Raw genomic sequence first — 23,289 nt, forward strand, 5'->3', positions numbered from 1 at the left:
GGGTGGGGGCCATGGGGTTGGCAGCACACACAGCCATTGAGGACTGGACACACAAGGGGCTGATTATGAGGGGCTAGGGGAGCCAGGAGCTGGCACTTGTGGGCCTGACACAGGTGCTAGCCCCAGGCCAGGGAGAGCCAGAGTTGGGCACAGGGGGCTGGGCAGAGGGCCAGGCTTCCTCACCTGGGGGGCAGTACAGGAGGAGGGATGGGGCTTCCCCGCTAGGGAGCACCAGCTCTTTCTGGGAGGCAAACTCCCTAGAAAGGAAAGGCCTCCGGCCTCATTCCCTGCCCCCTTGAGCTAGCCAGCCCCCCGTCATGGGGCCAGATAGGAGCTGGCACCCCCTATACCCCATTTCCACATCTCAGAGCCGGCTGCAGACAAGCCCATCCCATGCCAATTAGGAAACACACTTTTATTACACTGCCTAAGAAAACAGCAAAAACCATACACACCCGGCCAGTGAACAGCTCCCCCCAGCACACCTGTGCCCTACAGTGCCCCCCGCTGGACCAGGCTGGGGGCTCCACCCACAGCCAGCGCTCCCGCTGGGCCAATGACCCTACCCCAAGGGGCACGAGGCCCTGGCTGAGGTGCAGGCAGCGCTAGGTAGCCTATCTGGCCCAAGGGGAGCTGGCAGATTCGCCCACCCCTGGCTCTGGGCTGACTCGGCCCTGAGATGGGGGTACGTGGACTCATAGCCAGTCGCCCTGGCTCAGGATATTGTTACCGGCCCCCCAAGGCTGATTCCAGACAGAGCAGGGCTGGAAGAAAGGGTGACCCAGAGACCCTCAGCAGGGGCGGCCGGGCGGCTCAGCCAAGCCCTGAGACATGAGCCTGGACACTGCGATGTCGACGGCCCTGGGGGATGAGAGAGCTCAAATTAGCACTGAGTGTGCCCTGAATAGCTGCATCTCCCAGCCCGGCAGGCCAGCTGCCCCATGGGGATGGCAGCCATCCCCTGCCCTGCCCCACAGCACCCTCTAGTGTTGCGCCAGGGTAATTACCGGAGCTGGCTGCGCAGATCCTCTCGTTGGCCCCGCAGCACCTCCAGCAGTGGATCCTCCTCGAACTCAGTGCCATCTGATTCTGGGGGCGACAGAGAGAGCCCGGCTCATACCCCAGCCATGTCCCCCCAAATCCCACCTGCCCCGCTCACACCCCAGCCAGGTCCCCCCAAATCCCACTTGCCCCCACTCACACCCCCGCAAGATCCCCCTCCCCCAAGATCCCATCCAGTTCCCCCCAGTCCCCACGGGGACCCTGGCTAGATCCCTCCCTAGCCCTGCTCAGAGCCCCTCCACCCTGAAATGAGACCTGAGCAGATCTCCCATTTCCTGATGCCACTCCTCACTGTGCCCCCCCCCAGCCCTCTCCTCCCTACCCGGGCTGCCAGCCACCCCCTGCACCCCCTCACCCTCTGCCTCCTCTAGCAGCTGAGCCGCCAGCTGCAGCAGCTGTGGGTGCTGGGAGCCAGGGACCGGGAGCTCCCCTGCTGCACCCTGCTCTGAAGGAGAGACTGCTCCCTGCCCTGACTGGTGTCCCCTGGTGGGGTGGGGAGAAGCCGGGGGGGAGAACAGCCTCTCAGAGATCACCTGGGAAAGAGAGATACAGGAGGTCACTTGCCCTGCTCTCTGCACCTCTAGCCCACACCCCTATCCTGCTCCCTGCAGCCAGTGCCCCACCCCGCTCCCCAGAGGCAGCGCCCCTACTGCGCCATCACCCTGCCCCACCCCGCTCCCCTACCCCACCCCCAACTAACACCCCGTCTCACTCCCCACAGCCAGGCTCTCTCTGGGTACTGCACCTGCCCCAGGGCACTGTGGATGGAGGACTCCCCCTTCCCGCTCCTCCAGCTGGGGGTGGTCTCTGGCTCCAGGGCAGCTCTGCCTTGCGACGGCTGAGGTTTGGAAGGCTGCTGGGTCTCTTTAAGTATGTTCTGTGCCACACCCACTGCCCACACTCCCCGCCGAGTATCCCGGGAGGCGGCCTGCTCCGCCGGTCCCGGTCCCGCTGCTCGCCGAGCATCCCGGGAGGCGGCCTGCTCCGCCGGTCCCGCTACCCGCCAAGCATCCCGGGAGCTCCACCTCTCTGCAGCTCCTCCTCCATCTCCCTCAGGCTGTGGTGTGCTGGAGGAAGTTGCAACAGATGCCACCTGCCCCAGGACATGAACTGCTATGGGGTTCTGCCTCACAGCTGGCTCAGCACTCAGGAAGGGCACCTCCAGGGGGTGCCCCATTCCTTGGTGAAGCACAGAGGATCCTGGTGCCCACTCCAGGCCAGATCTCACTTCTGGCTCGGCAGCAGGTGCTGGGAACGCAGTGCCATCTCCGCTCTTCCATGCTGCCACACCTGGCAGCAGCCCAAGGCCAGGACGTGTCATGCACGCCCCATCACCCTGCAGGAATAAGGGGAGAGGTGTGCCAATGAAGGGGCATTGCCTGCAACATCCTGGAATAATATTAAGTATCGCTGGAGCTCACTGCATTAAAAACACAAACATTTGTGCATCACCACGGGATCGTCCATGACTTCGCTGGGAGACACACCAGATGGCAACCCTGGGAAATGCTACAAACTTCAAGGCACTCTCCGAATCAATGGGCCAGCCAACGCCAGCTCGGAGTGCCTAGGAGAAGCTCGGGTGGCGGGGAAGGCACCCTCCAGAGCAGCCCAAGGGGAAACCTGCTGTCAACTACTCACCTGCGACAGGAAGCCCTGCCCAAGGGCCCAAGCTGGACAAGGGAGACTCACAGGCGGATGGGGTTGCTCGGGCGGAGCTAAGACTTGCTACAGATTCCTAGATCCCAAGGCCAGAAGGCACCATAGTGATTACTTAGTCTGGCCCCTTCCATAACACAACCTGAGAACTGTTCTGAAGAATTCCTTGAGCTGCGTGGCAATGGGGGAATTTTCTGTCATCTTTTTATGATGCCAACGTGTGCCTCAGTTTCCCCTATATGACGCATTGTTACCCAGTGGGGGGATGGGACGAAATGGGAATGTTCTTAATGTTTTCTCTGAATACTGTGTGTGTCTCAGCTTCCCCTATATCAGGGGTGGGCAAACTACAGCCCATGGGCCGCGTCCAGCCCGTGAGACCTTTTAATCGGCCCTCCAGCTCCTGCCGGGGAGCTGGAGCTTGCCCCGCTCCGCACATGGCTCCCGGAAGCGGCAGCATGTCCCCCCCAAGGGGACTCTGCATGCTGACCACATCCCCAAGCGCCATCTCTGCAGCTCCCATTGTCCGCAAGGGTGGCGCCTGCAGATGGGGCAGCATACAGAGCTACCTGGCTGGCACTGCACCTCTGCATAGGAGCCGGAGGGGGGACATGCCGCTGCTTCCAGGAGCTGGCTGAGGTAAGCACCACCCAGAGCCTCCACCCCATACCACCTCCCGCGCCCCAGCCCCAATCCCCCTCCCACCCTCCGAACCCCTCAGTCCCAGCCCAGAGCACCCTCCTACACCCCAAAACACTCGTCCCTAGCCCAGAGCCTGTACCCCCTCCCACACCCCAACCCCCTGCCTCAGCCCGGAGTCCCCTCCCATACTCCAAACCCCTCTGTTCCACCCCCAGCCCCCTCCTGCACCCCTGGCTCCACCCCAGAGCCTTCACCCCCACCTGTATCCCAACCCCAGCCTGGAGCCCCCTCCGGCAGCCTGAACTCCTCATTTCTGGACCCACCCCAGAGCCCGCTCCCTCAACTGGAGCCCTCACCCCCAACCCCAATTTCGTTAGTATTCATGGCCTGCCATATAATTTCAATACCCAGATGTGGCCCCCAGGCCAAAAAGTTTGCCCACCCCTGCCTTATATGTTACTCAAGTATCTAGGTGGTGGGATGATTGTTGCAGAGACCCCCAGAGGGCAGGTGTGACTGCCGGTGGGCTGCAGAGAATGGCCCACATGGTGTATCCTGGCAACTGATGGCCAGGCCCCCTCCTCTGCAAGAACCAGCCGGAGGTGCTGGTGCAGACCAGGGGACCTGCTGGCCCAGGAAAGAGACAAAGGAAGGAGGAGGGGCAGTGGGCAGCTGAAAGGGTCAGTCTCCTGGTTTGGGATGAGGGGGAAGCGGGGGGCAGGTGGAGTGCAGGGCTCCATACCCCACCCACCAAAATGGACTCTGTTCCAGGTGGATTCACTGCGGGGAGCTCATGGGGTTGAACGCTCCGAGGTTGGCCCCAGGAAGTGCCGAAGCTGAAGATGCTTCTTGCTCTCGTGGAAGGGCCCCTGCAGGGAGACTTGCTACACCAGAATCTGGGCTGAGCTTCACACAGAGCAGTTCCAGAGCACCCAGACTGTGACTCCATCACAGGGGAAAAGGTTTGTTTGCTCTCAGGATGGGCTGGGAAAGGAGACAAAGGTATGAAGGGTGTCCGGGTCCTTCAAAACGACTGGCCAAGGCAGGCCCTGTATCAATAGAAAAGCCTAGAAGAAATGGCAAGCAGTCACCAGGACGCTGCCTGTAGGTGGAAGTGTCCCAGAGGAGACGGATTTCCCCGCCTCTCCACAGGGAGCAGAGCAGAGACCCAGCTGGGGAACAGAAGACAGGGAAAGTGCGAGGTGGGGGGAATAAAGCCTTGGCTGCTGGAGAGGTCTGGGGGCTCTCCCCGGGACCTGACCAAGGAGGTTGGATGGACGGACAGACAGGGTCAGAATGTGGGGTTCATTACAATGTGGCTGGGTTTGGGGTTTGTCACAGAGTCACCGGGCGATGCTCTGGAACTACTCCCTATGAAGCCAGTCAGGACTCTGGGGGAACCTCCTCTCTCTGAGCTACACTGTCTCCAGGGCAAGAAGCTTACACAGCTTTGACCTTCCTGGAACCTCAGCTCTCAGAGCCTTCAGCATGCCTCTCTCTCGCTAATCCCCTTTCATTCTACTGCTCCCCAGTCACTTACTGCAGGATGCTCTGTCCACAGGGTGCAGTTTATCATAGAATCTTAGGGTTGGAAGAGACCTCAGGAGGGCATCTAGTCCAATCGCCTGCTCAATGCGGGACCAAAGCCAACTAAATCATCCCAGCCAGGGCTTTGTCAAGCAGGGCCTTAAAAATTTCTAAGGATGGAGATTCCACCTCCTCCCTAGGTAACCCATTCCAGTGCTTCACCACCCTCCTAGTGAAATAGTGTTTCCTAATAGCCAACCTAGACTTCGTCCACTGCAACTTGAGACCATTGCTGCTTCTTCTGTCATCACTGAGAACATCATAGCTCCATCCCCTTTGGAACCCCTCTTCAGGTAGTTGAAGACTGCTCTCAAATCCCCCCTCACTCTTCTCTTCTGCAGACTAAATAACCCCAAGCCTCTCCTCTTCACCTTCCCTCAGCCTCTCCTCGTAAGTCATGTGCCCCAGCCCCCTAATCATTTTCATTGCCCTCCACTGGACTGTCTAATTTGTCCACATCCCTTCTGTAGTGGCGGGGGGACCGAAACTGGACAATACTCCAGGTGTGGCCCCACCAGTGCCGAATAGAGGGGAATAATCACTTTCCTTGATCTGCTGGCAACGCTCCTACTAATACAGCCCAATATGCCGTTGGCCTTCTTGGCAACAAGGGCACATGCTGACTCGTATCCAGCTTCTGGTACTCAGTAATCCCCAGGTCAGGTCCTTTTCTGCAGAACTGCTGCTTAGCCAGTCAGTCCCCAGCCTGTAGTGGTGCATGGGATTCTTCCTTCCTAAGTGCAGGACTCTGCACTTGTCCTTGTTGAACCTCATCAGATTTCTTTTGGCCCAATCCTCCAATTTGTCTAGGTCACTCTGGACCCTATCCTTACCCTCCAGCATATCTACCTCTCCCCCCAGCTTAGTGTGTGAACTTGCTGAGGATGCAATCCACACCATCATTCAGATCATTAATAAAGATGTTGAACAAAACGAGTGCCCCAGGGGTCAGTCCTGGGGCACTCCGCTTGATACCAGTGGTCAACTAGACATCGAGCTGTTTATCACTACCCGTTGAGCCCGACAATCTAGCCAGCTTTCTATCCACCTTATTGTCCATTCATCCAATCTATACTTTTTTAAACTTGCTGGCAAGAATACTGTGGGAGACCATATCAAAAGCTTTGCTAAAGTCAAGACATATCACATCTACCGTATTCCCTATATCCACAGGGCCAGTTACCTCATCATAGAAGGCAATCTATCCCACCACTGCCACCAGTTGTCACGGAATCCCCGGGCCGATGCTCTGTAACTACTCCCTACGAAGCCAGTTAGGACTCTGGGAGAGCCTCCTCTCTCTGAGCTATACTGTCTCCAGGGCAAGAAGCTTACACAGCTTCGACCTTCCTGGGTCTGACCTCAGAGCATTCAGCATCCCCTTCCACACCGCCTGGGCGGGGAGGCCAGAGGGTCCTGCACTCCAACTCCGCAGTCAGACATGACTCTCAGCCAGCCAGTAAAACAGAAGGTTTATTCGTCAACAGGAACACAGCATAGGGCAGAAATCAGTGATTTTCAGCCAAGTCCATCTTGGGGGGGAGGGGAGCCCAGAGCCAGGGCTCTGGTTCTCCCCCTGCGTACCAAACCAGCCAAGACCAACATGCTTCCAGCTGCCTGGCCCCTGCCCTGCCATTGCTCCTCCTCCGGCCTTTGTCTCACTTCCTGGGCCAAGAGTCTCCTGTTCGCATCCCCCTCCTAGGTCTCAGCTTACGAAGGGGCGGCCATAGCATCCATGTGGGCAGCTGGATCAGGCCCCGCAAAAGTCACACACCCTTATTCCCACCACCTAGACATTGGTGCGATACACGGGGAAACTGAGGCACACACAGCACTCATGCAAAACAATAAGTCTCACATACAACATAACAAGGGGAAAATCCCCACTTTGTCACAGGGTTGACCTGGCTACGATAAATCACCCCTTCACCTTCCCTTCTTCGTTAAGCTATAATCTCAGGCTGCGGCTATGTTACAAAAAGGACATCAATCTAACTTACATTGGCATGTGGCTGCTGCAGTTATTGAACGGTGACTGTGTGCCCACGTAAGTTGGCTACCTTGCATCACCCTAACTCTAGTGTAGGCCAGGGCTTAGGGATGACACTTCCACGACTAGGTCAACCCAACGCAGCCTACCTCGAACGAACCGAGTAGTGCAGACCAGGCCTACATCTGTCGCTCTTGGGCAGGTTTTCTAACCCTTGAACCCTTCTCTGGTCCCCCTCCTATTTATCCTTATCCTTGAGCAGTAGCACAGAGGTGGATGGTGAGGTCCAGCACGCGGGCTATGAACTGGACAGCACTGAGACAAGGCAAGAGCTGGCAATAGAGCTGGACCAGAAAGGCTCTGAGCAGTTTGTGGCTAGGAAAGGCAGCAGCTGTATGATGCCCTGTCACACATAAAGGCTCACCCGGGAGCATCACTGGTGCAAGAATTGGTGGGGGGTGCTCTGAGTGGGGCGGGGGGATTTACACAGAAATGGTAGGTGAACTATGATGAAGCGGGGGGGGATTTTCTTGGTGTCTTGCATGAGTGCGGTCTGTGGCTCAGTTCCCCTGTGTACTGCGTGCTTAACGAGGTGGTAGGAGGGAGTTTGTTGCTGGAGAGGACCAGGTGTGACCTCACCTGGCAGTCAGGACCTCAACAACTGCCTGGAGATTGGGTACCCTAGTGACTAGTAGGACCCCCAGTTTGGCAGTCAGCCGATTCTGTCCCATGGCAGAACAATGGGCTGAGGAGAGAGGAAGGACCTCTGCGGCTGGGTTCCAGCGAGTGGGGGAACAAAGGATGGAAGAGAGAGGGCCTCAGTGGCCTGTATACCTGGGACCAAAACAGTGAACTGAGGAGGAGCTGTAGGGAAGGTGATATAGGGTGCTTGGCTGGAAGGAGGACGCTGCTGAGCTGGGGACAAAGAGCAGCCTGAGCCCAGCAGGACTGGGACAGACCCACATGGATGGTGCTGAGACTGGACAGGCTCAAGAGCCCCGAGAACTGCCTGTCCTGGGTTCAGAGGCTCACTAAACCCTCCTGTGTTACACTGGCTGGGAGTCACTGCAGGGTAGAGATCGGGGTTGCATTGCTCTCTCTAGGCACAGAGGCCCCGGGGTCCAGCGTGAGTGGACACTCTGAGGGGACCCATGGAAGGTTCAGAGGGGTGCAGGTCCAGGAGGCGCTAGAGCACAGGGTTTAACCCCCGGGGAGCGTGTGGACCCACGAGAAGGGCTGTCACACTGACGGGAGCTCCTCCCAGGGACCGTACAGAGCCGGGAGTGCAGGGGGAATGAGAGTCCGTGACATGACCCCAGGATAGTTTGACTTGTCCAGCACTCTGGGGCAGGGCAGGCAGGGAACAGGCACATACAACATTGCAGTGGGGCAGCTCGCCCAGCACTGAGATGTAGCCAGCTCTTGGGCAGGGCAGACAGGGAACAGCCCCACAGCTGGCTGTGCCCCCATGATCCCTGCTGGGAGAGGCAGGTCTCCCAGAATCATCCCCTCAAATCATCCCTGGGCTCCTACCGTCTTTGGGCCCCAGGCCAGCTGACTCTTCCAGCCCAGCATGGGCAGTGACCTGCTGGCCTGGCTTGCCTGCTCCATCTTCCGACGCAGGCGCCACTGGAAAAGGATGTCATCCTCCGGCCGAGTGGAAGAGGAGCTTTGTGGGATATGGGCAGGAGGCAGGGACCCTGGGGGGAGACAAAGGGAGGAACAAGAGACTGGGAATAACCCACTCTGGGCCCGGATGGGAGCTGGCGCCCCCTGGAGAGGAAAGGCTCTGTGTTCCATTCCCTGCCCCCAGAGCCAGCCAGTTCCCCACCCAGATGGGAGCCGGTGCCCCCTAGAGGGGAAGCTCTTGTGTTCCATTCCCCTCTCCCTGAGCCAGCTCATCCCCACCCAGGGGCTGGATCGGAGCTGGTGCCCCCTAGAGGGGAAAGGCCCAGTACTCCCGTTCCTACCTGGGGAGAGCTCCAGCAGGGAGAGGTAAGGGGGGCTGGGAAGCGCCTGGTCCGAGTCCGGGATGCTGGATGGAGGTGTGGAGCGCAGCCCCTCAGAGCTGACGGGGATGGTGCTGCTCAGGGAGGACTCACTGCAGGAAGAGCAGGCAAGCTTAGAGGGGGCAGCGGGTTTGTCCGTTGGAGGGCATCCTCCTCTCCCCAGTGTGCAGGAGGGGCCAGAGGGGGGATACCCAGCGGGGGTGTGCGTGTGTCCAACAGGGGGTGAGATGGGGGGGGGTTGCAGGGGTGGGGATGTGTACACGGCAGGGAAGAGGGTGCCAACGGGGGGGTGGAATACCCAGTGCGGGGGAGAGGGGGTGTCTGCACAGTACCTTCTCAGCAGCAGCCGGGTGGCTCTCTCCTGCAGGCTGCAGGTGTCGGGGTCAGGCGACTCCAGCAGGGAAGTATCTGAGGGGACCCCCTGGAACAGAGCAAGTGTGCAGTGCAGGCAACAGCCCCACAAACAGGCCCCAGGGACTGTCCCCCACAGAGCCAGCCAGAGTACATGGCCCCCCGCTGCCCCAGAGAGGGGCTGGGCAGGGTCCTGGGGGCAGAGGAATCCCCAGAGCAGAGAGAGAGAGGGGCTGGGCAGGGTCTTGTGGGGGAATCCACAAAGCAGATAGAGAAGGCCTGGGCAGGGTCCTGGGGGTGGGGTGGGATCCCCAGAGTGGATAGAGAGGGGCTAGGCAGGGACCTGCAGGCAGAGGGATCCCCAGAGTGGAGAGAGAGGGGCTAGACAGGGTTCCAGGGGCACCCCAGAGCCAGCCTGGCCCTCTCCCTTGTTAAGTGACTGCCCGGTGCCCGCCAGCTCTGCGTCCCTGCAAGCGACATACTGACCATGGGGCGCAGCGGCGGTCTGGCCTCTTCCAGCTTGGCGCAGTCTGTAAGGAGATGGCCCAGTTAAAGGAGGGTCCAAGGAACCAACCAGCCCCTCCACCCGCAGGGACCTCAAGTGGGGGAGGGGTATGGACCCTTTAGTCTAAGTGCCCTCCTGCAAGCAGGGACCCTGAGATAGGGAATGGGGGACCCCTGCCCAGCAAGGGGGGTACCTGGCTTTGCCCCCCCTTTCGGGGTGGAGCTGTCAGAGGGAGGTGCTGGCTCGAGCCACCAGAACTCCCTGGCTGTGGGGATGGGGGGCACCTGGCGCTGGCTGCGGCTGCTCGGCTGCCCATGGCGGAAACGCTCTATGTACCTGCAGGGAAAGGAGATGGTGTTAATGGTCACCTGCCCCGCCCGGAGCCAGGCCTAAGACCAAAGAGTCCTGGCTCCCAATCACCACTTCCCCGCTCTAACCACTAGACCCCACTCCCCTCCCAGAACTTAGAGAGAACCCAAGAGTCTTGGCTCCTAATCTGCCCTCCCTTGCTCTAACCACTAGACCCCACTCCCCTCTCAGAGCTGGGATAGAACCTAGGAGCCCTGGCTCCCAGCCCCCACCCACCACACTCTGACCACCAGGCTCCACTGCCCTGGGAGCAGCTCACTTGGCAATGATGGACACCCCAGCCCGGGCTGAGGCTAGGGGGTCCAGCAGCTGCCTCAAGTCTGGCGTCTTCTCGGGGGTGCTAGGGGAGCTGCAGTCGGTCGAGGGCCATGATTCCAGGACGGGATTGGTGGAGTCTGAGTCCAGAGCTGTCCCCCAGCAGCTGGGGCCCTGCAGGAAGCTGAGGTCTTGGGGGCTGGAGGCTGTGGGCTCAGGGGGGCACTGTCGGTGCAAGGCGATGGCAGGGACACTTGGCAGCAGGTGGGCTGGGCTCAGGGCCTAGGGGGGAAATGGAGAAAGCTCAGGAGTGTGATGGGGGCCAGCCTGGGCAGAGACTGCACCCCCATCTCTCCCAGGATGCAGCCCCCACAGACCTCCACAGCCCAACCTGGTTTCCCCGTAACAGCCCCTGCCTGACCCAGCTCCACCCCTGCAGCCCCCTAACGTGACCCAGCTCCCCTCTGCAGCACTCCCCCACACAGCCCAACCCGGCTTCCCCTAACTCACCAAACATAGCCTTTCCCAGGACCCCCAATGCCTCTCTGCAGCCCCCACCCTGACTCAGCTTCCCCCCAAACTCCACAACACAGCATGACCCAACTCCCCTCTCCAGCCCCCCAATGCCTTCTCATACCCTCCCCCACCGGACCGTGCACTGGTGCTGTGGGCCAGGCAGGCGGGCAGGCGAAGGGTGGTAGTGGCTCCGGGCTGGGCTCCCCAAGGCAAAGGGACTCCCCTGGACAGAGAACAGAGCTGTGCTGCAGGCAAAAGGGGAATTAGCAGGGCTCAGGGGCAGGGCCGGGCACCCCCCGCCAACCCAACCCCTAGAACCAGACAGCATCGCCCCCCCCCGCCCCCGGGACCAGACACCATCGCGCCCCCCACTCCCTCCCACACCCCGGGACCAAACAGCATCGCCCCCCCCGTCCCCACACACACCCCAGGACCAGACACCATCGCCCCCCCAGTTCCCCCCAATCCCCGCCAGCATCGCCCCCCCCGTCCCCACACACACCCCAGGACCAGACACCATCGCCCCCCCAGTTCCCCCCAATCCCCGCCAGCATCGCCCCCCCCGTCCCCCACACACCCCAGGACCAGACACCATCGCCCCCCCAGTTCCCCCCAATCCCCGCCAGCATCGCCCCCCCGTCCCCACACACACCCCGGGACCAGACACCATCGCGCCCCCGTCCCCAGGGACCAGACGGCATCGCCGCCCCACGGCCTGAGCACGCTAGTATGCAGCCAGCTCTGGGGGAACCGGAGGGAAGGTTGGGGAAGCGGGAGGAGCCAGGACCCGATCTCGGAAGGACCCTACCTGGACTCCATCCTTCCCAGCCCCGCAAGTGCGGGACCGTGGGGGTTATGGGAACCCAGGCGTCCGGGCTCCACCCCCTGTCCCAGCAACCCCCAGGACCCTCCCCCAACCGAACTTGCCGCCCAGGCCATCACCTAGCAACGACCGCCAGGCATGTCGGGAAAAGCCGGCAGAGGATGGGGGTGGGCTTGTGTCCCATAATGCACCACGCTGTCCGGGATTTCCCCCGGCCCCGCCGCTGAAAATGGCAGCCCAGGCGCCTGTCGGCGGGTCCTACACTTCCCATAAGGCACAGCGCCTCCTGACTACACTCCCATGGTGCCCCGCGCCTCTTTGCCTACAACTACCGTGAGTCATTTCGCCACTGACTACAACTTCCATGGGGCAGCGCAGCGCGCCACTGGCCACTCGATAAAAATGGCCGCCGGGCAGGTCTGTGCGTCCTATGACGACATATCCTATGAGTCATAGCGCGCTGTGACTACAGCTCCCCTGGTGCTCCCGTCTACTTCCACCCGTTCAAAATGACCGCCGGGCGCGCTCGCGCTACCCTTCCCAGGAGGCAAAGAGCCGGTCGGCAGACACGACGCGGACTACAGCACCCAGCGTGCCTAGCCAGAGAGGCCGGGTGGCGATTGGGTCTTGGGCGCTGATTGGCGGCGATGCTCGCCAATGGGAGGGGTGCAGACGGCCGGGCCCCTGGGCGCGCTCGGGCAGCACCGAGTCGTTGCTGCTGGTGTCGGCTGGAGGGAGGTGAGACAGCGGGGGGAGGGGTGTCCGGGCCCTGGAGCGGGGGGCGGAGGTGTGTGGGATGTGGGAGCGGGGTCGGTAGGAGGGGGTGGGGGGAGCGTAGGGGGGTGTATGGGGAACGTGGGGTGGGAGGCGGGGGTGGAGATCAGGGTGGAGCTAGGGGGTGGGGGAGAGTTCGGGGGTGGGGGATGTAGGGGGTGCGGAGGTGTGTGGGATCTGGGAGCGGTGTTGGTAGGAGGGGGGAAGCGTAGGGGGTGTATGTGGGGTGGGGGGTGGGGTGGAGATCAGGGTGGAGCTAGGGGGTGGGGGATGTAGGGGGTGCGGAGGTGTGTGGGATGTGGGAGCGGTGTCGGTAGGAGGGGGTGGGGGGAGCGTAGGGGCTGTATGTGGAAGGTGGGGTGGGAGGTGGGGTGGAGATCAGGGTGGAGCTAGGTGGGTGGGGGAGAGTTCGGGGGTGGGGGATGTAGGGGGTGCGGAGGTGTGTGGGATGTGGGAGCGGTGTTGGTAGGAGGGGTGGGGGGAGCGTAGGGGGTGTATGTGGAACGTGGGGTGGGGGGTGGGGTGGAGATCAGGGTGGAGCTAGGGGGTGGGGGATGTAGGGGGTGCGGAGGTGTGTGGGATGTGGGAGCGGTGTCGGTAGGAGGGGTGGGGGAAGCGTAGGACGTGTATGGGGAATGTGGGGGTGGGGTGGAGATCAGGGTGGAGCTAGGTGGGTGGGGGAGAGTTCGGGGGTGGGGGATGTAGGGGGTGCGGAGGTGTGTGGGATGTGGGAGCGGTGTTGGTAGGAGGGGGTGGGGGGAGCGTAGGGGGTGTATGGGGAACGTGGGGTGGGAGGCGGGGGTGGAGATCAGGGTGGAGCTAAGGGGGTGGGGGGATGTAGGGAGTGGGGAGGTGTGTGGGTTGTGGGAGCGGTGTCGGTAGGAGGGGGTGGGGGGAAGTGTAGGGGGTGTATGTGGAATGTGGGGTTGGAAATGAGAGTGGTGCTGGGGGGGAAGTTTGGGGGTAGGGGGATGTAGGGCGTGCGGAGGTGCATGCAATGTGGGAGTGGTGTTGGTAAGAGCAGGTGGAGATGTGTGGGGTAGCTCGGAGGGGTGCTTGGGAATGTGGGGTTTGAGGTGGAGCTATATGGGGAGGAGAGTTCGGGGGTGGGGTGGATGTGGCTGGAGATCTGGGTGGGAGGGTGGATGGGATGTTGGAGCGGTGTCTGTTGGAAGGGGGGAAGCGTAGGGGGTGTATGGGGAACGTGAGGTTGGAGGTGGGGTAGTGCTGTGGGGGGGAGAGTTCAGGGGGTGGGGTAGTTCGTATGGGGTGGGGTTGGGGGTAGAGCTATGTGGGGGGGAGAGTTGGGGATGTGGGAATGGAAGGAATGTGTGGGGTCTGTGGGGTATGTGGGGGCAGGGTTGAGAGGTGTATGCTGCGGGGGGAGATACCTCTGGGGGAGAGTATGAGGTGTGTGGCGGTGATACCAGGGCTGGGCGTGGCCCGTTTGAGTGGTGGGGTATGTGCGGTGAGGGGGTGTATGTTACTGGGCTCTTGCCTGGTCCGCATTGGTGTGTATGGGGTGGTGTATGCGTCGTACCGGGGCTGAGCCAGGTCTGCATTGGGTGGGGGGGCGCAGGCCCATGGTAGTAGGTTGGCCAGGTACGGGGGCTGCGTGTGGGCTGGGGAACGGCAGGCCCACTAGCTGCCTCATTGCCCCCAGAGTACCCATGGAACTGTGCTTGAAATTCAAAATCCAACTGTTTCCCAGCACAGCCCTGCCCCAGGTACCATCTTGTTCCTGAGCGGCACAAAAACTGGCCAGTGCCACCTGGGCATTACTGCCTCTATCCGGCATTGTCAGAGCAGAGTGGTCCCTGAGGGGCCCCTGGGAGTTTCTGCCTCTAGCTGGGTTTGCGGCTTTGTCAAAGCAGAATGGTCTGGAAATCGAGGAGGTGTGTCCCCTGCTGCAAGCTTGGCCGGTTCTGGTTTTGCTGCTACTTTTAGTAGATGGATGGCTTACAGTTCCCAATCCACCATCCCTGAGGAAATGGGCCCAGAATGGAAAAAGGTACCGCAGCCAATGGCAAGGAGACAAAAGCCCTGAAATCCCAGCTTGTCCCCTTTTTAGGGGATGTCATTTTGGCTGGCTGCAGACGTGAAGATTGTGCAGGTTTTGTGCAGCGTCCTGAGCCGGAAAAGCATCTGTGAAATGCTGCTCCATTTCTCCCCCTGCCCTTGTGGGGGCTTTTGGGCTAGCACATTTCCCCTTAGGTCTGCGTCCCCTTCAGTCTGTCAGCTGGAGCTGAGTGTGGCTGGAGAACTTGGCTATGGACTTGACCCATTTCAGCCCATCATATCGGTCAGCTAAGCTACAAAGAGAAGGGAAATGACCCTGGTTTCTGTCTGTGTGGCTTTGCCCAACTGCTAGAAAAACAGGCCAAGCAAAAGCTTTGTACCATGTTGCTTTGGGCAGTCGGTCCCTTCATTGCTGCTGTGTTGTGATCCTGTAGCGCTGAGCACTCCGGTTCTCTTTAAAAGCTGGTTGGTGACTTATTTTGGGCTTCTGAGGGCCAATAGAGCTTGTTGTTGAAAAATCTGGAACCAGATTCAGCATGGAAAGGGTCAGGACTCCTGGGTTCTATTTCCCTCTGCCCCATCCCCCTTCTGAGCCAGGATAGAACCCAGGAGTTCTGACTCCCAACGCCCCCCCCGGCTGTAACCCACCATCCTGCTCTCCATGTCTATGTCCCCATAGCACGCTCTCTGACTCCAGGTCTCTCTTTGCAGGGTTCCTGGCCCCAGGTTACCATGCTGCCTACGAAGGTGGAAATCGAGAAGCAGGGTAGGTTCTGTACCTCTGTGGAACTGCCTGAAGAGCCCTGGTGGTACCAGATGGCAGGGTGGGCACCTCCAGCTACCTAGTCTGGGATTCCAGCTGCCCCCCAGCCAGGCACTGAAAGACATTCCCACCCCACAGCTGCTATGTGCCCAGCAGCTGATCCATTCTAAGGAGGCCACAGAACTTACACCCCCTGGGGGAGGGTCATCATGGGGGCAGTTGGGGGTTACATGCCTGTCTCTGCATGGGCTCTACCCACCCTGGGCATGTTTTGATCCTCAAAATACTTTGGCGAGTGGAGGGTCCCAATTGCTTGCCATCAGGATCTTTGGGGTGCACACCCGGCATCCACGCCCATTCAAAGGGACAAGTTTTATGATGGTCCAGTCAGGGTTCAGGGTGCAAACCAGCCCAGTGAGGGGTTGTCTCCACTTGCCCGGTAGCCTGGAGTGCCTTCCAGTGCTTTGCTGCTGGGAGGCTCACAGCCAATCTACCAGCATGCAGGTCACCCCTTGAGTGTGTGCTAGACAGCCCTGGCCCAGCAGCCTGTCTGCAGCCCCACCAGCAAGCTGACCCCAACATGTTCCAATTCCCAAATTTCCCCCAGAGTATGCTCTGCCATGTCCAGCCCTCTCCTGGCCAGTTCAGAGAAATAATGCGGTTCCTTTCCTCCTTGAAAGACACCCACGCATCACAGCTTATTAATCTCACTGGGATGAATGCACCCACCTTTCAAACACAGAGGTGAGTTGGCTTGTAAGAATAAGACCCGTTTATGAACAATAGGACACAATAATGACAGGTTTCAGAGTAGCAGCCGTATTAGTCTGTACTCGCAAAAAGAAAAGGAGGACTTGTGGCACCTTAGAGACTAACACATTTATTTGAGCATAAGCTTTCGTGAGCTACAGCTCACTTCATCGGATGCATGCCGTGGGATTCAGCCACTGAATGCATCCGATGCAGTAAGTTGTAGCTCGCAAAAGCTTATGCTCAAATAAATGTGTTAGTCTCTAAGGTGCCACAAGTCCTCCTTTTCTTTTTGAGGACACAATAAGTGATGCCAAGTAAAAACAATCAAGTTAGAAAGGGGTACAGGCAAAACACAAGTGAAAACATACATCTAAAACAATCTATCAAGATACAGGTGGTGGTCAAGATGGTCTGTCTGCCTGCTTGCTCTTCCCAGCCTCAATCAGGACCTTCACAAAAGCACAACATGCTGGCTTCCCTTGTCCTTTTAGGTGCAAGATCTTTACCTAAGCAGATTTCTCACCTGTGTTCCGTTCTAGAGACTTCAACACCCCTGTGGTGGAAGAACCCATTTTTCTTAGCTTGCAGTAGCTCTGATCTCTTGTGTCTAGTGACAGGTGCCAAAGGTGGTTTCTGTCCTTGCCTTATACCTTCAGAGAACTTGTTCTAAGCAGCAGGTTGACCTCAGACTGTTTGCCGTTCCCATGGGCTTCCCATGCTCTATATGGTTTCTGTGTAAATGGGCCTGTCATCAGTTCTGATCACATCTTGCTTAATCTCCTGGGAGGCAGGGAGCTGACTAGCTGGGAGTGAGCTGTTTCTCCCTGTGTGTGGACACAGGCTGTAAAGTGTAACCTCACTAAGTGTCAGTATTTCTCCCCATAGCATTAATACAGACATCTCCCCAGATATTCATCACCAAGTGTCATTAGCTTTCAGAAAAAACCTCACTTGATACCCTCTGATAATACATAATATCGTATGCAACCCGTTGAGTCAATTGCTTATCATTGAGGTTCAACCCCCCCGCCCTGTCTTTATAGCCCAATCAACCTTTGCAATGTTTGCTTTGGACAGTAGAAGTCTGACCAATTTTCTCTGGGCATGTGGGTTCAGTGACATTGTAGTTGCAATCACAGATGTGTGCAAAAAGCCAGACAATGGTGTGTGGTTGAAAGCTTGTTGAGGGCTGAGAAGCCTGTTCTGGCTAGTCCAGACTTGAGCTGTGCACAGACACCTCACACGCTGGGTTAGGGGCTGCACTAATGCAATCGGGACAGTAATAACTCCCCCAATGCTTTATGAAGCGAGAATCTGACACCCGCTGAACAGAATTACTCTGTCATAGAAAGAGAATGCTTGGCCGGAGCGTGGGCAGTGCAACAGAAATTCTGGGGCCTAACCGATCACTCTGCATTAGCATGATGGCTCCAGTCCCAAACTACTCTGATGGAGCATGCCGCTCTAAGAATATGAGATGGAAATTGTACACAGAAAGGGAACAGAGACCCTGGTCCAGGAAACAGGGCCTTTGGGTCTGCCAGTGGGTAACCCTCCTGCAACATTGTAAGGGGGGCAGGTGACCCGAAGCATGCCTGGATTCACACCCTTTGTACAAAATATGCCTTGGGAGGTGCTAGCGGAAAGCTCATGATTCACTGGGTATTAATATCATCGTGTAACATGGCTGCAGGCAACTGGTGCAAAGTTATGGATGTGAACTGAAATGATAATTGGGGGGGTTGTGAGTTCTATCCTTGAGGGGGCCATTTAGGGATCTGGGGCAAAAATTGAGGATTGGTCCTGCTTTGAGCAGGGGGTTGGACAAGATGATCTCCTGAGGTCCCTTCCAACTCTGATATTCTAAGTTGGTTGCCAGCCAAGCAGGAACTACCCCACTGTAGCCAGAAGGGTGAGTTTTCCACTCCCGCAGTGCTCTGAAAGACCGTGAGAATGTCGTGTAAACAGGCCCACCACACTCACAAAGGGGGGAGGCGAATGGCGCACTACCACGGTGGAGGGGAGGGAGATAGCCAATCACATGTCTCATGTTCATTCGGTTACACCGGCAGAGGCAGGACTAAATGATTTCCATCTTTGCAGACAACTCCAACTGGGTGGTGGGGGACAGACCTCATGGTGCCACCTCACAACTGGAAATAGGCTTTTGTCTTTGACGTTTTTGAGAGGCCAGGAGACCCCAAGTGATCTGGCCGACCCCTAAGATGAGAGAGGATCTATCCCCCTTTGACTTTGGGGGATCAATCTGGCCCCTGGGGTTCGGTCAGCTGGCTTGGCAGAGATGTGGGGAGGTTTTACCTTCCACCATGTCTGCCTTGTTAAGTTTCAGTCACTGGACCGCGTTTTCTTTCCCTTTCTCTTGTAACCGTTCCTGCCACTTAAGCTCATTGCAAAGCTTTTTGGAATTACATGAACATGGTTTATGTTGAATCTCGACCCATCCCAGGCTGTGTCTGAACTCAGCTGTTGGGGAACTTCAGTTCACGTAACAAACTGTGAGCTATTGACTCTGTAAAGAAGCTACAGACCCAAACCTCCCTCTGATTGTCCCAGGACAGGGCTGGACATCTCAGAAAACATGGTTTGGGGAGATTCCGGGCTGGCTGGAGTGTGGACTCACTTGACCCATTGATAACCAAGGCTGGGTATCGCAGGCCGACTCCTGGAGCGAAAGCGTTGGATGAGGGCTGGCCATAGAGCGCATGCTCAGTCCTGACTGGGAGTGTCCCAGGCAGACAGCTGCAGTAATAAGGTGTTGTGAGACCCGTGTGGGTAAGGGGAGACACAACTCTTTCCCCGTCTGGATTGCACCCCACAACATGACCGGTTCTATTTTGCCTCCCCCTGTGTTCAGGTTTCTTCAGTTCCTGTCCCAAAGCAGTTTTTGGACCTCCTGTGTTCTGTCCTGGCTCAGGGAGGAGAGTGGGGTTTAGTGATTATGGCAAGGGGGGGCTTGGAGTCAGGACTCCTGGGTTCTATTCTAACCCTGCAAGAGCCCCAAGAGACAAGGTGCTAACCTCTTCGCTCTGGCCAGTTGTAGCTTGTGTTTAGCTCTTCCTCAGCTGCCCTGCCCTGGAGATGGCTGCATTCCAGTGCCAGACAAGCCATCCCTGTGGGTGGAGCCCTTTGGGATGTGCAGAGCTGGGCGGGGCTGTGGAGAGGCTGGCTGTGAGGGAAGGCGCAAGTTCCTCTCCCACTATCACGCTCAGGGCTCCAGGTGTCTGAGTTACACTTCCCACTGCAGATCTGGAGATGACCAACGCCCGGAGCCGCCTTGATGCTGTGCTGCAGTGTCTGCTGGAGAAAAGTGATGTGGACCGGTGGGTGGAGATACATACGGACCGGTGTGGGGATGAGAGCATAGGCTGGGAGTTGGGCTTGGAACAGAGCTGGGGGAATATGGGGCCTTTCACTTCTGGGGGGCACCAGTTCTAATCCACCGCCAGGGCAGGGGTCAAGCGGGCTGTTTGGGGCAGCAGGAAAAGAGACACAGGTCCTTTCCCTTTTAGGGGGCACCCCTGGGCATGGGACTGGCTGGCTCGGGTGTGGGGAATGGCAATGGGGCCTTTTCCCTCTGGGGAGTGATGGGTCCCTCCAGCCCCACGGCAGTGGATCAGCTGGCTCGGGGGCTGGGCCCCCTGGGTTGCATGCCATGGGGGATGGGATCGGGCTGGCTCTGATTCGGACTGACATGCTCCTTGCAGGGAGCAGATGGACGAGGATGCCGGGAAGACGTCCAGTGACCCGCTCAGCAAGTAAGGAGCCTCTGACCAGGAGCTGTTGGGGGGGCTGTGTGGGGGGAGCCTTTCTCCTGTGGCCCCTTGGGAAGCCAGGTCAGAGCTGGGAGGGCCCACAACATTCCAGTGCTGAGCTGTGGAATGGCAGGATTGTCCCTTTCACTCAGAGCCCCGCGTTACTCCAGCCGGGTTCAGCTCCCAGCCCTTGGTTCTTCCCCACCCCCATGCTGACCTCCTCCGATCACCACCCGTGCTCCTCAGACCCCCCTCCTTCTCCTGGGTCAGGGGTGTGGGCAGGATTGGAGCAGGGGGCACCATGTCTAGCAGCGGGGGCCTGCTGCCCCTGGGAAGGGTTGGGGGGCCTTGCACCTCGGGCCTCACCTCCCCTCTCCTCTTGTCTTTGCAGGGACTCCTCCCCCTCTGCGACTGGGAAGAGGTGGGTACTTCCAGTGGCATTGTGCCTCGCTGTGCACCATAGGGCTGTCAGGCCCAGACACCACCCTGACGGGAGATGGACGAGTAGACGGGGGAGGCCCTGGGGTCTAGTGGGTTAGAGCAGGGCGGCTGGGAACCAGAGAGGCCTGGGTTCTCCCTCAGCCGTGGGTGAGTAGTGGGATCTGGTGGGTTGGGAGGGAGGGAGGGGGAGTCAGGACTCCTGGGTTCTCTCCCTCTTTAGCCATTTGACCTGATGCAAGTCCCTTTGCAGTCAGCACCTCAGTTCTGTCTGTGAAGTAGAGGTGACACCCCCAGCTCTTGGAAGGGCATTATGAGGCTGAAGTTTTGTTATTAAAGGGCTTAGAGATTCTCCAGCAATAATCACTGTGTGGCTGTTTCCCAGCTGCCCCACCCCAGAGCTGGCTGCATCTCCGTGCTGGGCGAGCCTTCCTGTGCAAGGAGCCCTTGTGGGGAGGGGGTGGCAGGACGGTGCTAGGATGGGGATATCTGTGTGGGGAAGGGCTGGCTCCTCTCCCAGGATCATGCCTGAGGCTCCATGTGTCTGGGCCCCCATTCAGCCCTATGGCGGGGAGTCCCTTCTATGGCCTGGCTTCAGTCCCTGGAGGTGTTGGGGCTTGGCAGTCCACCATTGATCTGTCCCCACCCCCACGGCAGGCCCTCAGCACGGTTCTCCCATCACCGGCGCAAGAAGAGGAAGGAGACAGATGATGGATTGACTGAGGGTGGCCAGCAGAGACAGAGTAAGTGGGGGTGGGGCACAGGGCCTTCCCCTCTAGGTGGTGCTGGCTCCTATCTGGCCCAGGGCAGGGGACTGACTGGTTCGGGGTTGGGGGGGGGGACTGGAACATGGCTGGGTTGGGGGGCAGGGGGAATGGGGCATGGGGCCTTCCCCCCCCCAGGGGGTGCTGGCTCACATCCCGAGCAGCGGGCTGGTTAGTGGGGGTTCCCGTCTGATGGTTTTTCTGCTTTCACCCCCAGACACCTACATCATCAAGCTGTTTGACCGGAGTGTGGACCTGGCGCAGTTTGCGGAGAGCACCCCGCTGTACCCCATCTGCCGGGCCTGGATGAGGAACAGCCCCGCTGTGCGCGAGAGGGAGCGCTCGCCCAGCCCCCCGCTGCCCACCCTGCCTGAGGATGAGGAGGTGGGGGGTATGTGGAGGGAGGGGCTGTATGGGGTCCTATCCCCCCATGGTGCAGGGATGGGGGTGGGGCTGTGTCGGGTGTCCCCTCCCCCTGCTCTGTGTTCCCAGGGGGCTGAGGGGCAGGGATTGGGGAGGGGCTGTGCGGGGTCTCCCCACCCCTTGCTGTGACCTGCCTTGTGTTCCCAGGGGGCTGAGGGGCAGGGATTGGGGAGGGGCTGTGCGGGGTCTCCCCACCCCTTGCTGTGACCTGCTCTGTGTTCCCAGGGGGCTGAGGGGCTGAACGGGAAGAGCCAGGATGTGTACAAGCTGCCCCCGCCGTGTGCTGGCCTGGAGAGTGCTGGTGGGGAGTCTGTGAGCACCAGAATACCCTCCCCGCTGCCACCTGAGGATGGGGGGCTGCCCCCTGACATGGTGAGGGTGGGGCCCCGGGCTGCTGTGTCCACCTGCTGCCCCACCCAGGGCCTCATGCCCGCTGAGCTCTGGCCTCTTCCCTCCTCCACCTGCAGGGGGTGCTGCAGCTCCCCTCAGTCTGTCCCCCATCCACTGCTCTGCTCTCACAGCCTGGACTGCTGCCCCGCCATTCTCCATGGGTCCCATGGGGTCCCCGATACTTTGTCCCAGCCTTGCAGGCTGCCTGCCCCCTATCTCCCACCTGGTTCCCTGCTCTTTTCCTACCCACTTCCCCTGGGGTCCACCCCCCAACTACCCATCTCCCCCCGCACAGAATCACAGACTCTCAGGGTTGGAAGGGACCTCAGGAGATCATCTAGTCCAACCCCGGGCTCAAAGCAGGACCAGTCCCCACTTATTGCCCCAGATCAACTTAACAGCCCCCTCAAGGATTGAGCTCACAACCCTGGGTTTAGCAGGCCAATGCTCAAACCACTGAGCTATCCCACCCCCCCACTATGCTCCTACCATGACACTGCCCCTCCCTTCTAGGGGATCCACCCCCTGTAGGCTCCTGCTCTCTCAGGTTCCCCCCCAACCTGATGTGTGTTCGTTCTCTCTCTCTCTTCTCTCCCGCCCCCCCATGTAGACCCCTGACCCACGGCCCTCGATGTCATCTCTCATCTATAAGAACATGGAGCGCTGGAAGAAGATCCGCCAGCGGTGGGTGTGCCAGAGTGGTGGGGGATGGAGGGAGGGTGTTCATACTCCGCCTGGGAGAAGGGCTGGGGGCACTTAAGCCTCGGGGAGGGGGGTTCTTGTCCCCCTGCCCCATCTCTGATCTCTGCTGCCCCCGCAGGTGGAAGGAGGCATCGCACCGGAACCAGCTGCGCTACGCTGAGAGCATGAAGATCCTCAAGGAGATGTATGAGCGGCAGTGAGGGGCCCTGCCCAGGCCCTTTCTCTTGTGGGTGGGGCTGTACTGAGGCCCAGACACTGGGAATGGGGCCACTTGGGCGCCCCGCCTCTGGGGAGGCCACTCGTAGTAGAAAGCAGCTGAAAACCCTGGGCTTGGTGTGGGGGAGAGTGGTCTAGGTTGGGGGTGCCACTTATGCCCCCCTTCTGTCCCCTGGCTGGGCTCTGTGTGGGGTGGGGCTGCCCCTCAGTGGAGGCAGCGGCTAGTGCATGTATGGGGGCCTAGTCTCCCAGGTTGGGCCTAGTCTCCTCTCCTGCCCCCCCCCAAGTTCCAACACAGCCAATAAACTGAGTCCCTGCCACCTGGTTCACCTGTGTCATGGGGAGATGACACCCTGGAGTGGCCCAGGGAGAAGCCCCCTTTGGGGAGAATTCACAGCTGGAGGCAATGCAGCAGGGGCGGGGAGATAGGGGTGGCTGGGAAGTGAGGTCCTGCCTCACCCCTGTGGGTAAAGGGGGCTCTGGTGAGGCCAGACCTCTGTAAACCC

General features: G+C 59.4%; 2 protein-coding genes across 4 annotated transcripts; one reads left to right on the forward strand and one right to left on the reverse strand.

Annotated features, from left to right (window-relative positions):
- Nucleotides 1-400: 400 nt before the first annotated feature.
- Nucleotides 401-11,861, reverse strand: PROSER3 (proline and serine rich 3). Its single transcript, XM_048828810.2, has 12 exons — nt 11,754-11,861; nt 11,082-11,190; nt 10,434-10,711; nt 9,999-10,141; nt 9,787-9,830; nt 9,282-9,370; nt 8,911-9,041; nt 8,474-8,640; nt 1,808-2,398; nt 1,418-1,595; nt 1,008-1,089; nt 401-861 (listed from the first exon to the last, which is right to left on the reverse strand). The coding sequence occupies exons 1-12, from the start codon at nt 11,762-11,764 to the stop codon at nt 792-794; spliced, it is 1,893 nt and encodes a 630-aa protein (XP_048684767.2). The 5' UTR covers nt 11,765-11,861; the 3' UTR covers nt 401-791.
- Nucleotides 11,862-12,366: 505 nt separating this feature from the next.
- LIN37 (lin-37 DREAM MuvB core complex component) lies at nt 12,367-23,103 on the forward strand. 3 transcript variants are annotated; one of them, XM_048828811.2, is made up of 10 exons: nt 12,367-12,506; nt 15,273-15,327; nt 19,343-19,418; nt 19,803-19,853; nt 20,242-20,271; nt 20,946-21,031; nt 21,270-21,436; nt 21,701-21,847; nt 22,476-22,549; nt 22,686-23,103. In XM_048828811.2, the coding sequence occupies exons 1-10, from the start codon at nt 12,426-12,428 to the stop codon at nt 22,765-22,767; spliced, it is 849 nt and encodes a 282-aa protein (XP_048684768.1). In that variant the 5' UTR covers nt 12,367-12,425; the 3' UTR covers nt 22,768-23,103. The 3 variants fall into 3 exon arrangements, with proteins under 3 accessions (XP_048684768.1, XP_048684769.1, XP_048684771.1); XM_048828812.2 differs by lacking the exon at nt 12,367-12,506 and adding an exon at nt 13,964-14,553; XM_048828814.2 differs by lacking the exon at nt 12,367-12,506 and having other exon boundaries at nt 19,308-19,418.
- Nucleotides 23,104-23,289: the final 186 nt, after the last annotated feature.

This window comes from Caretta caretta, chromosome 24 (assembly GCF_965140235.1).
Source record: "Caretta caretta isolate rCarCar2 chromosome 24, rCarCar1.hap1, whole genome shotgun sequence".
Classification (NCBI taxonomy): Eukaryota; Metazoa; Chordata; order Testudines; family Cheloniidae; genus Caretta; species Caretta caretta.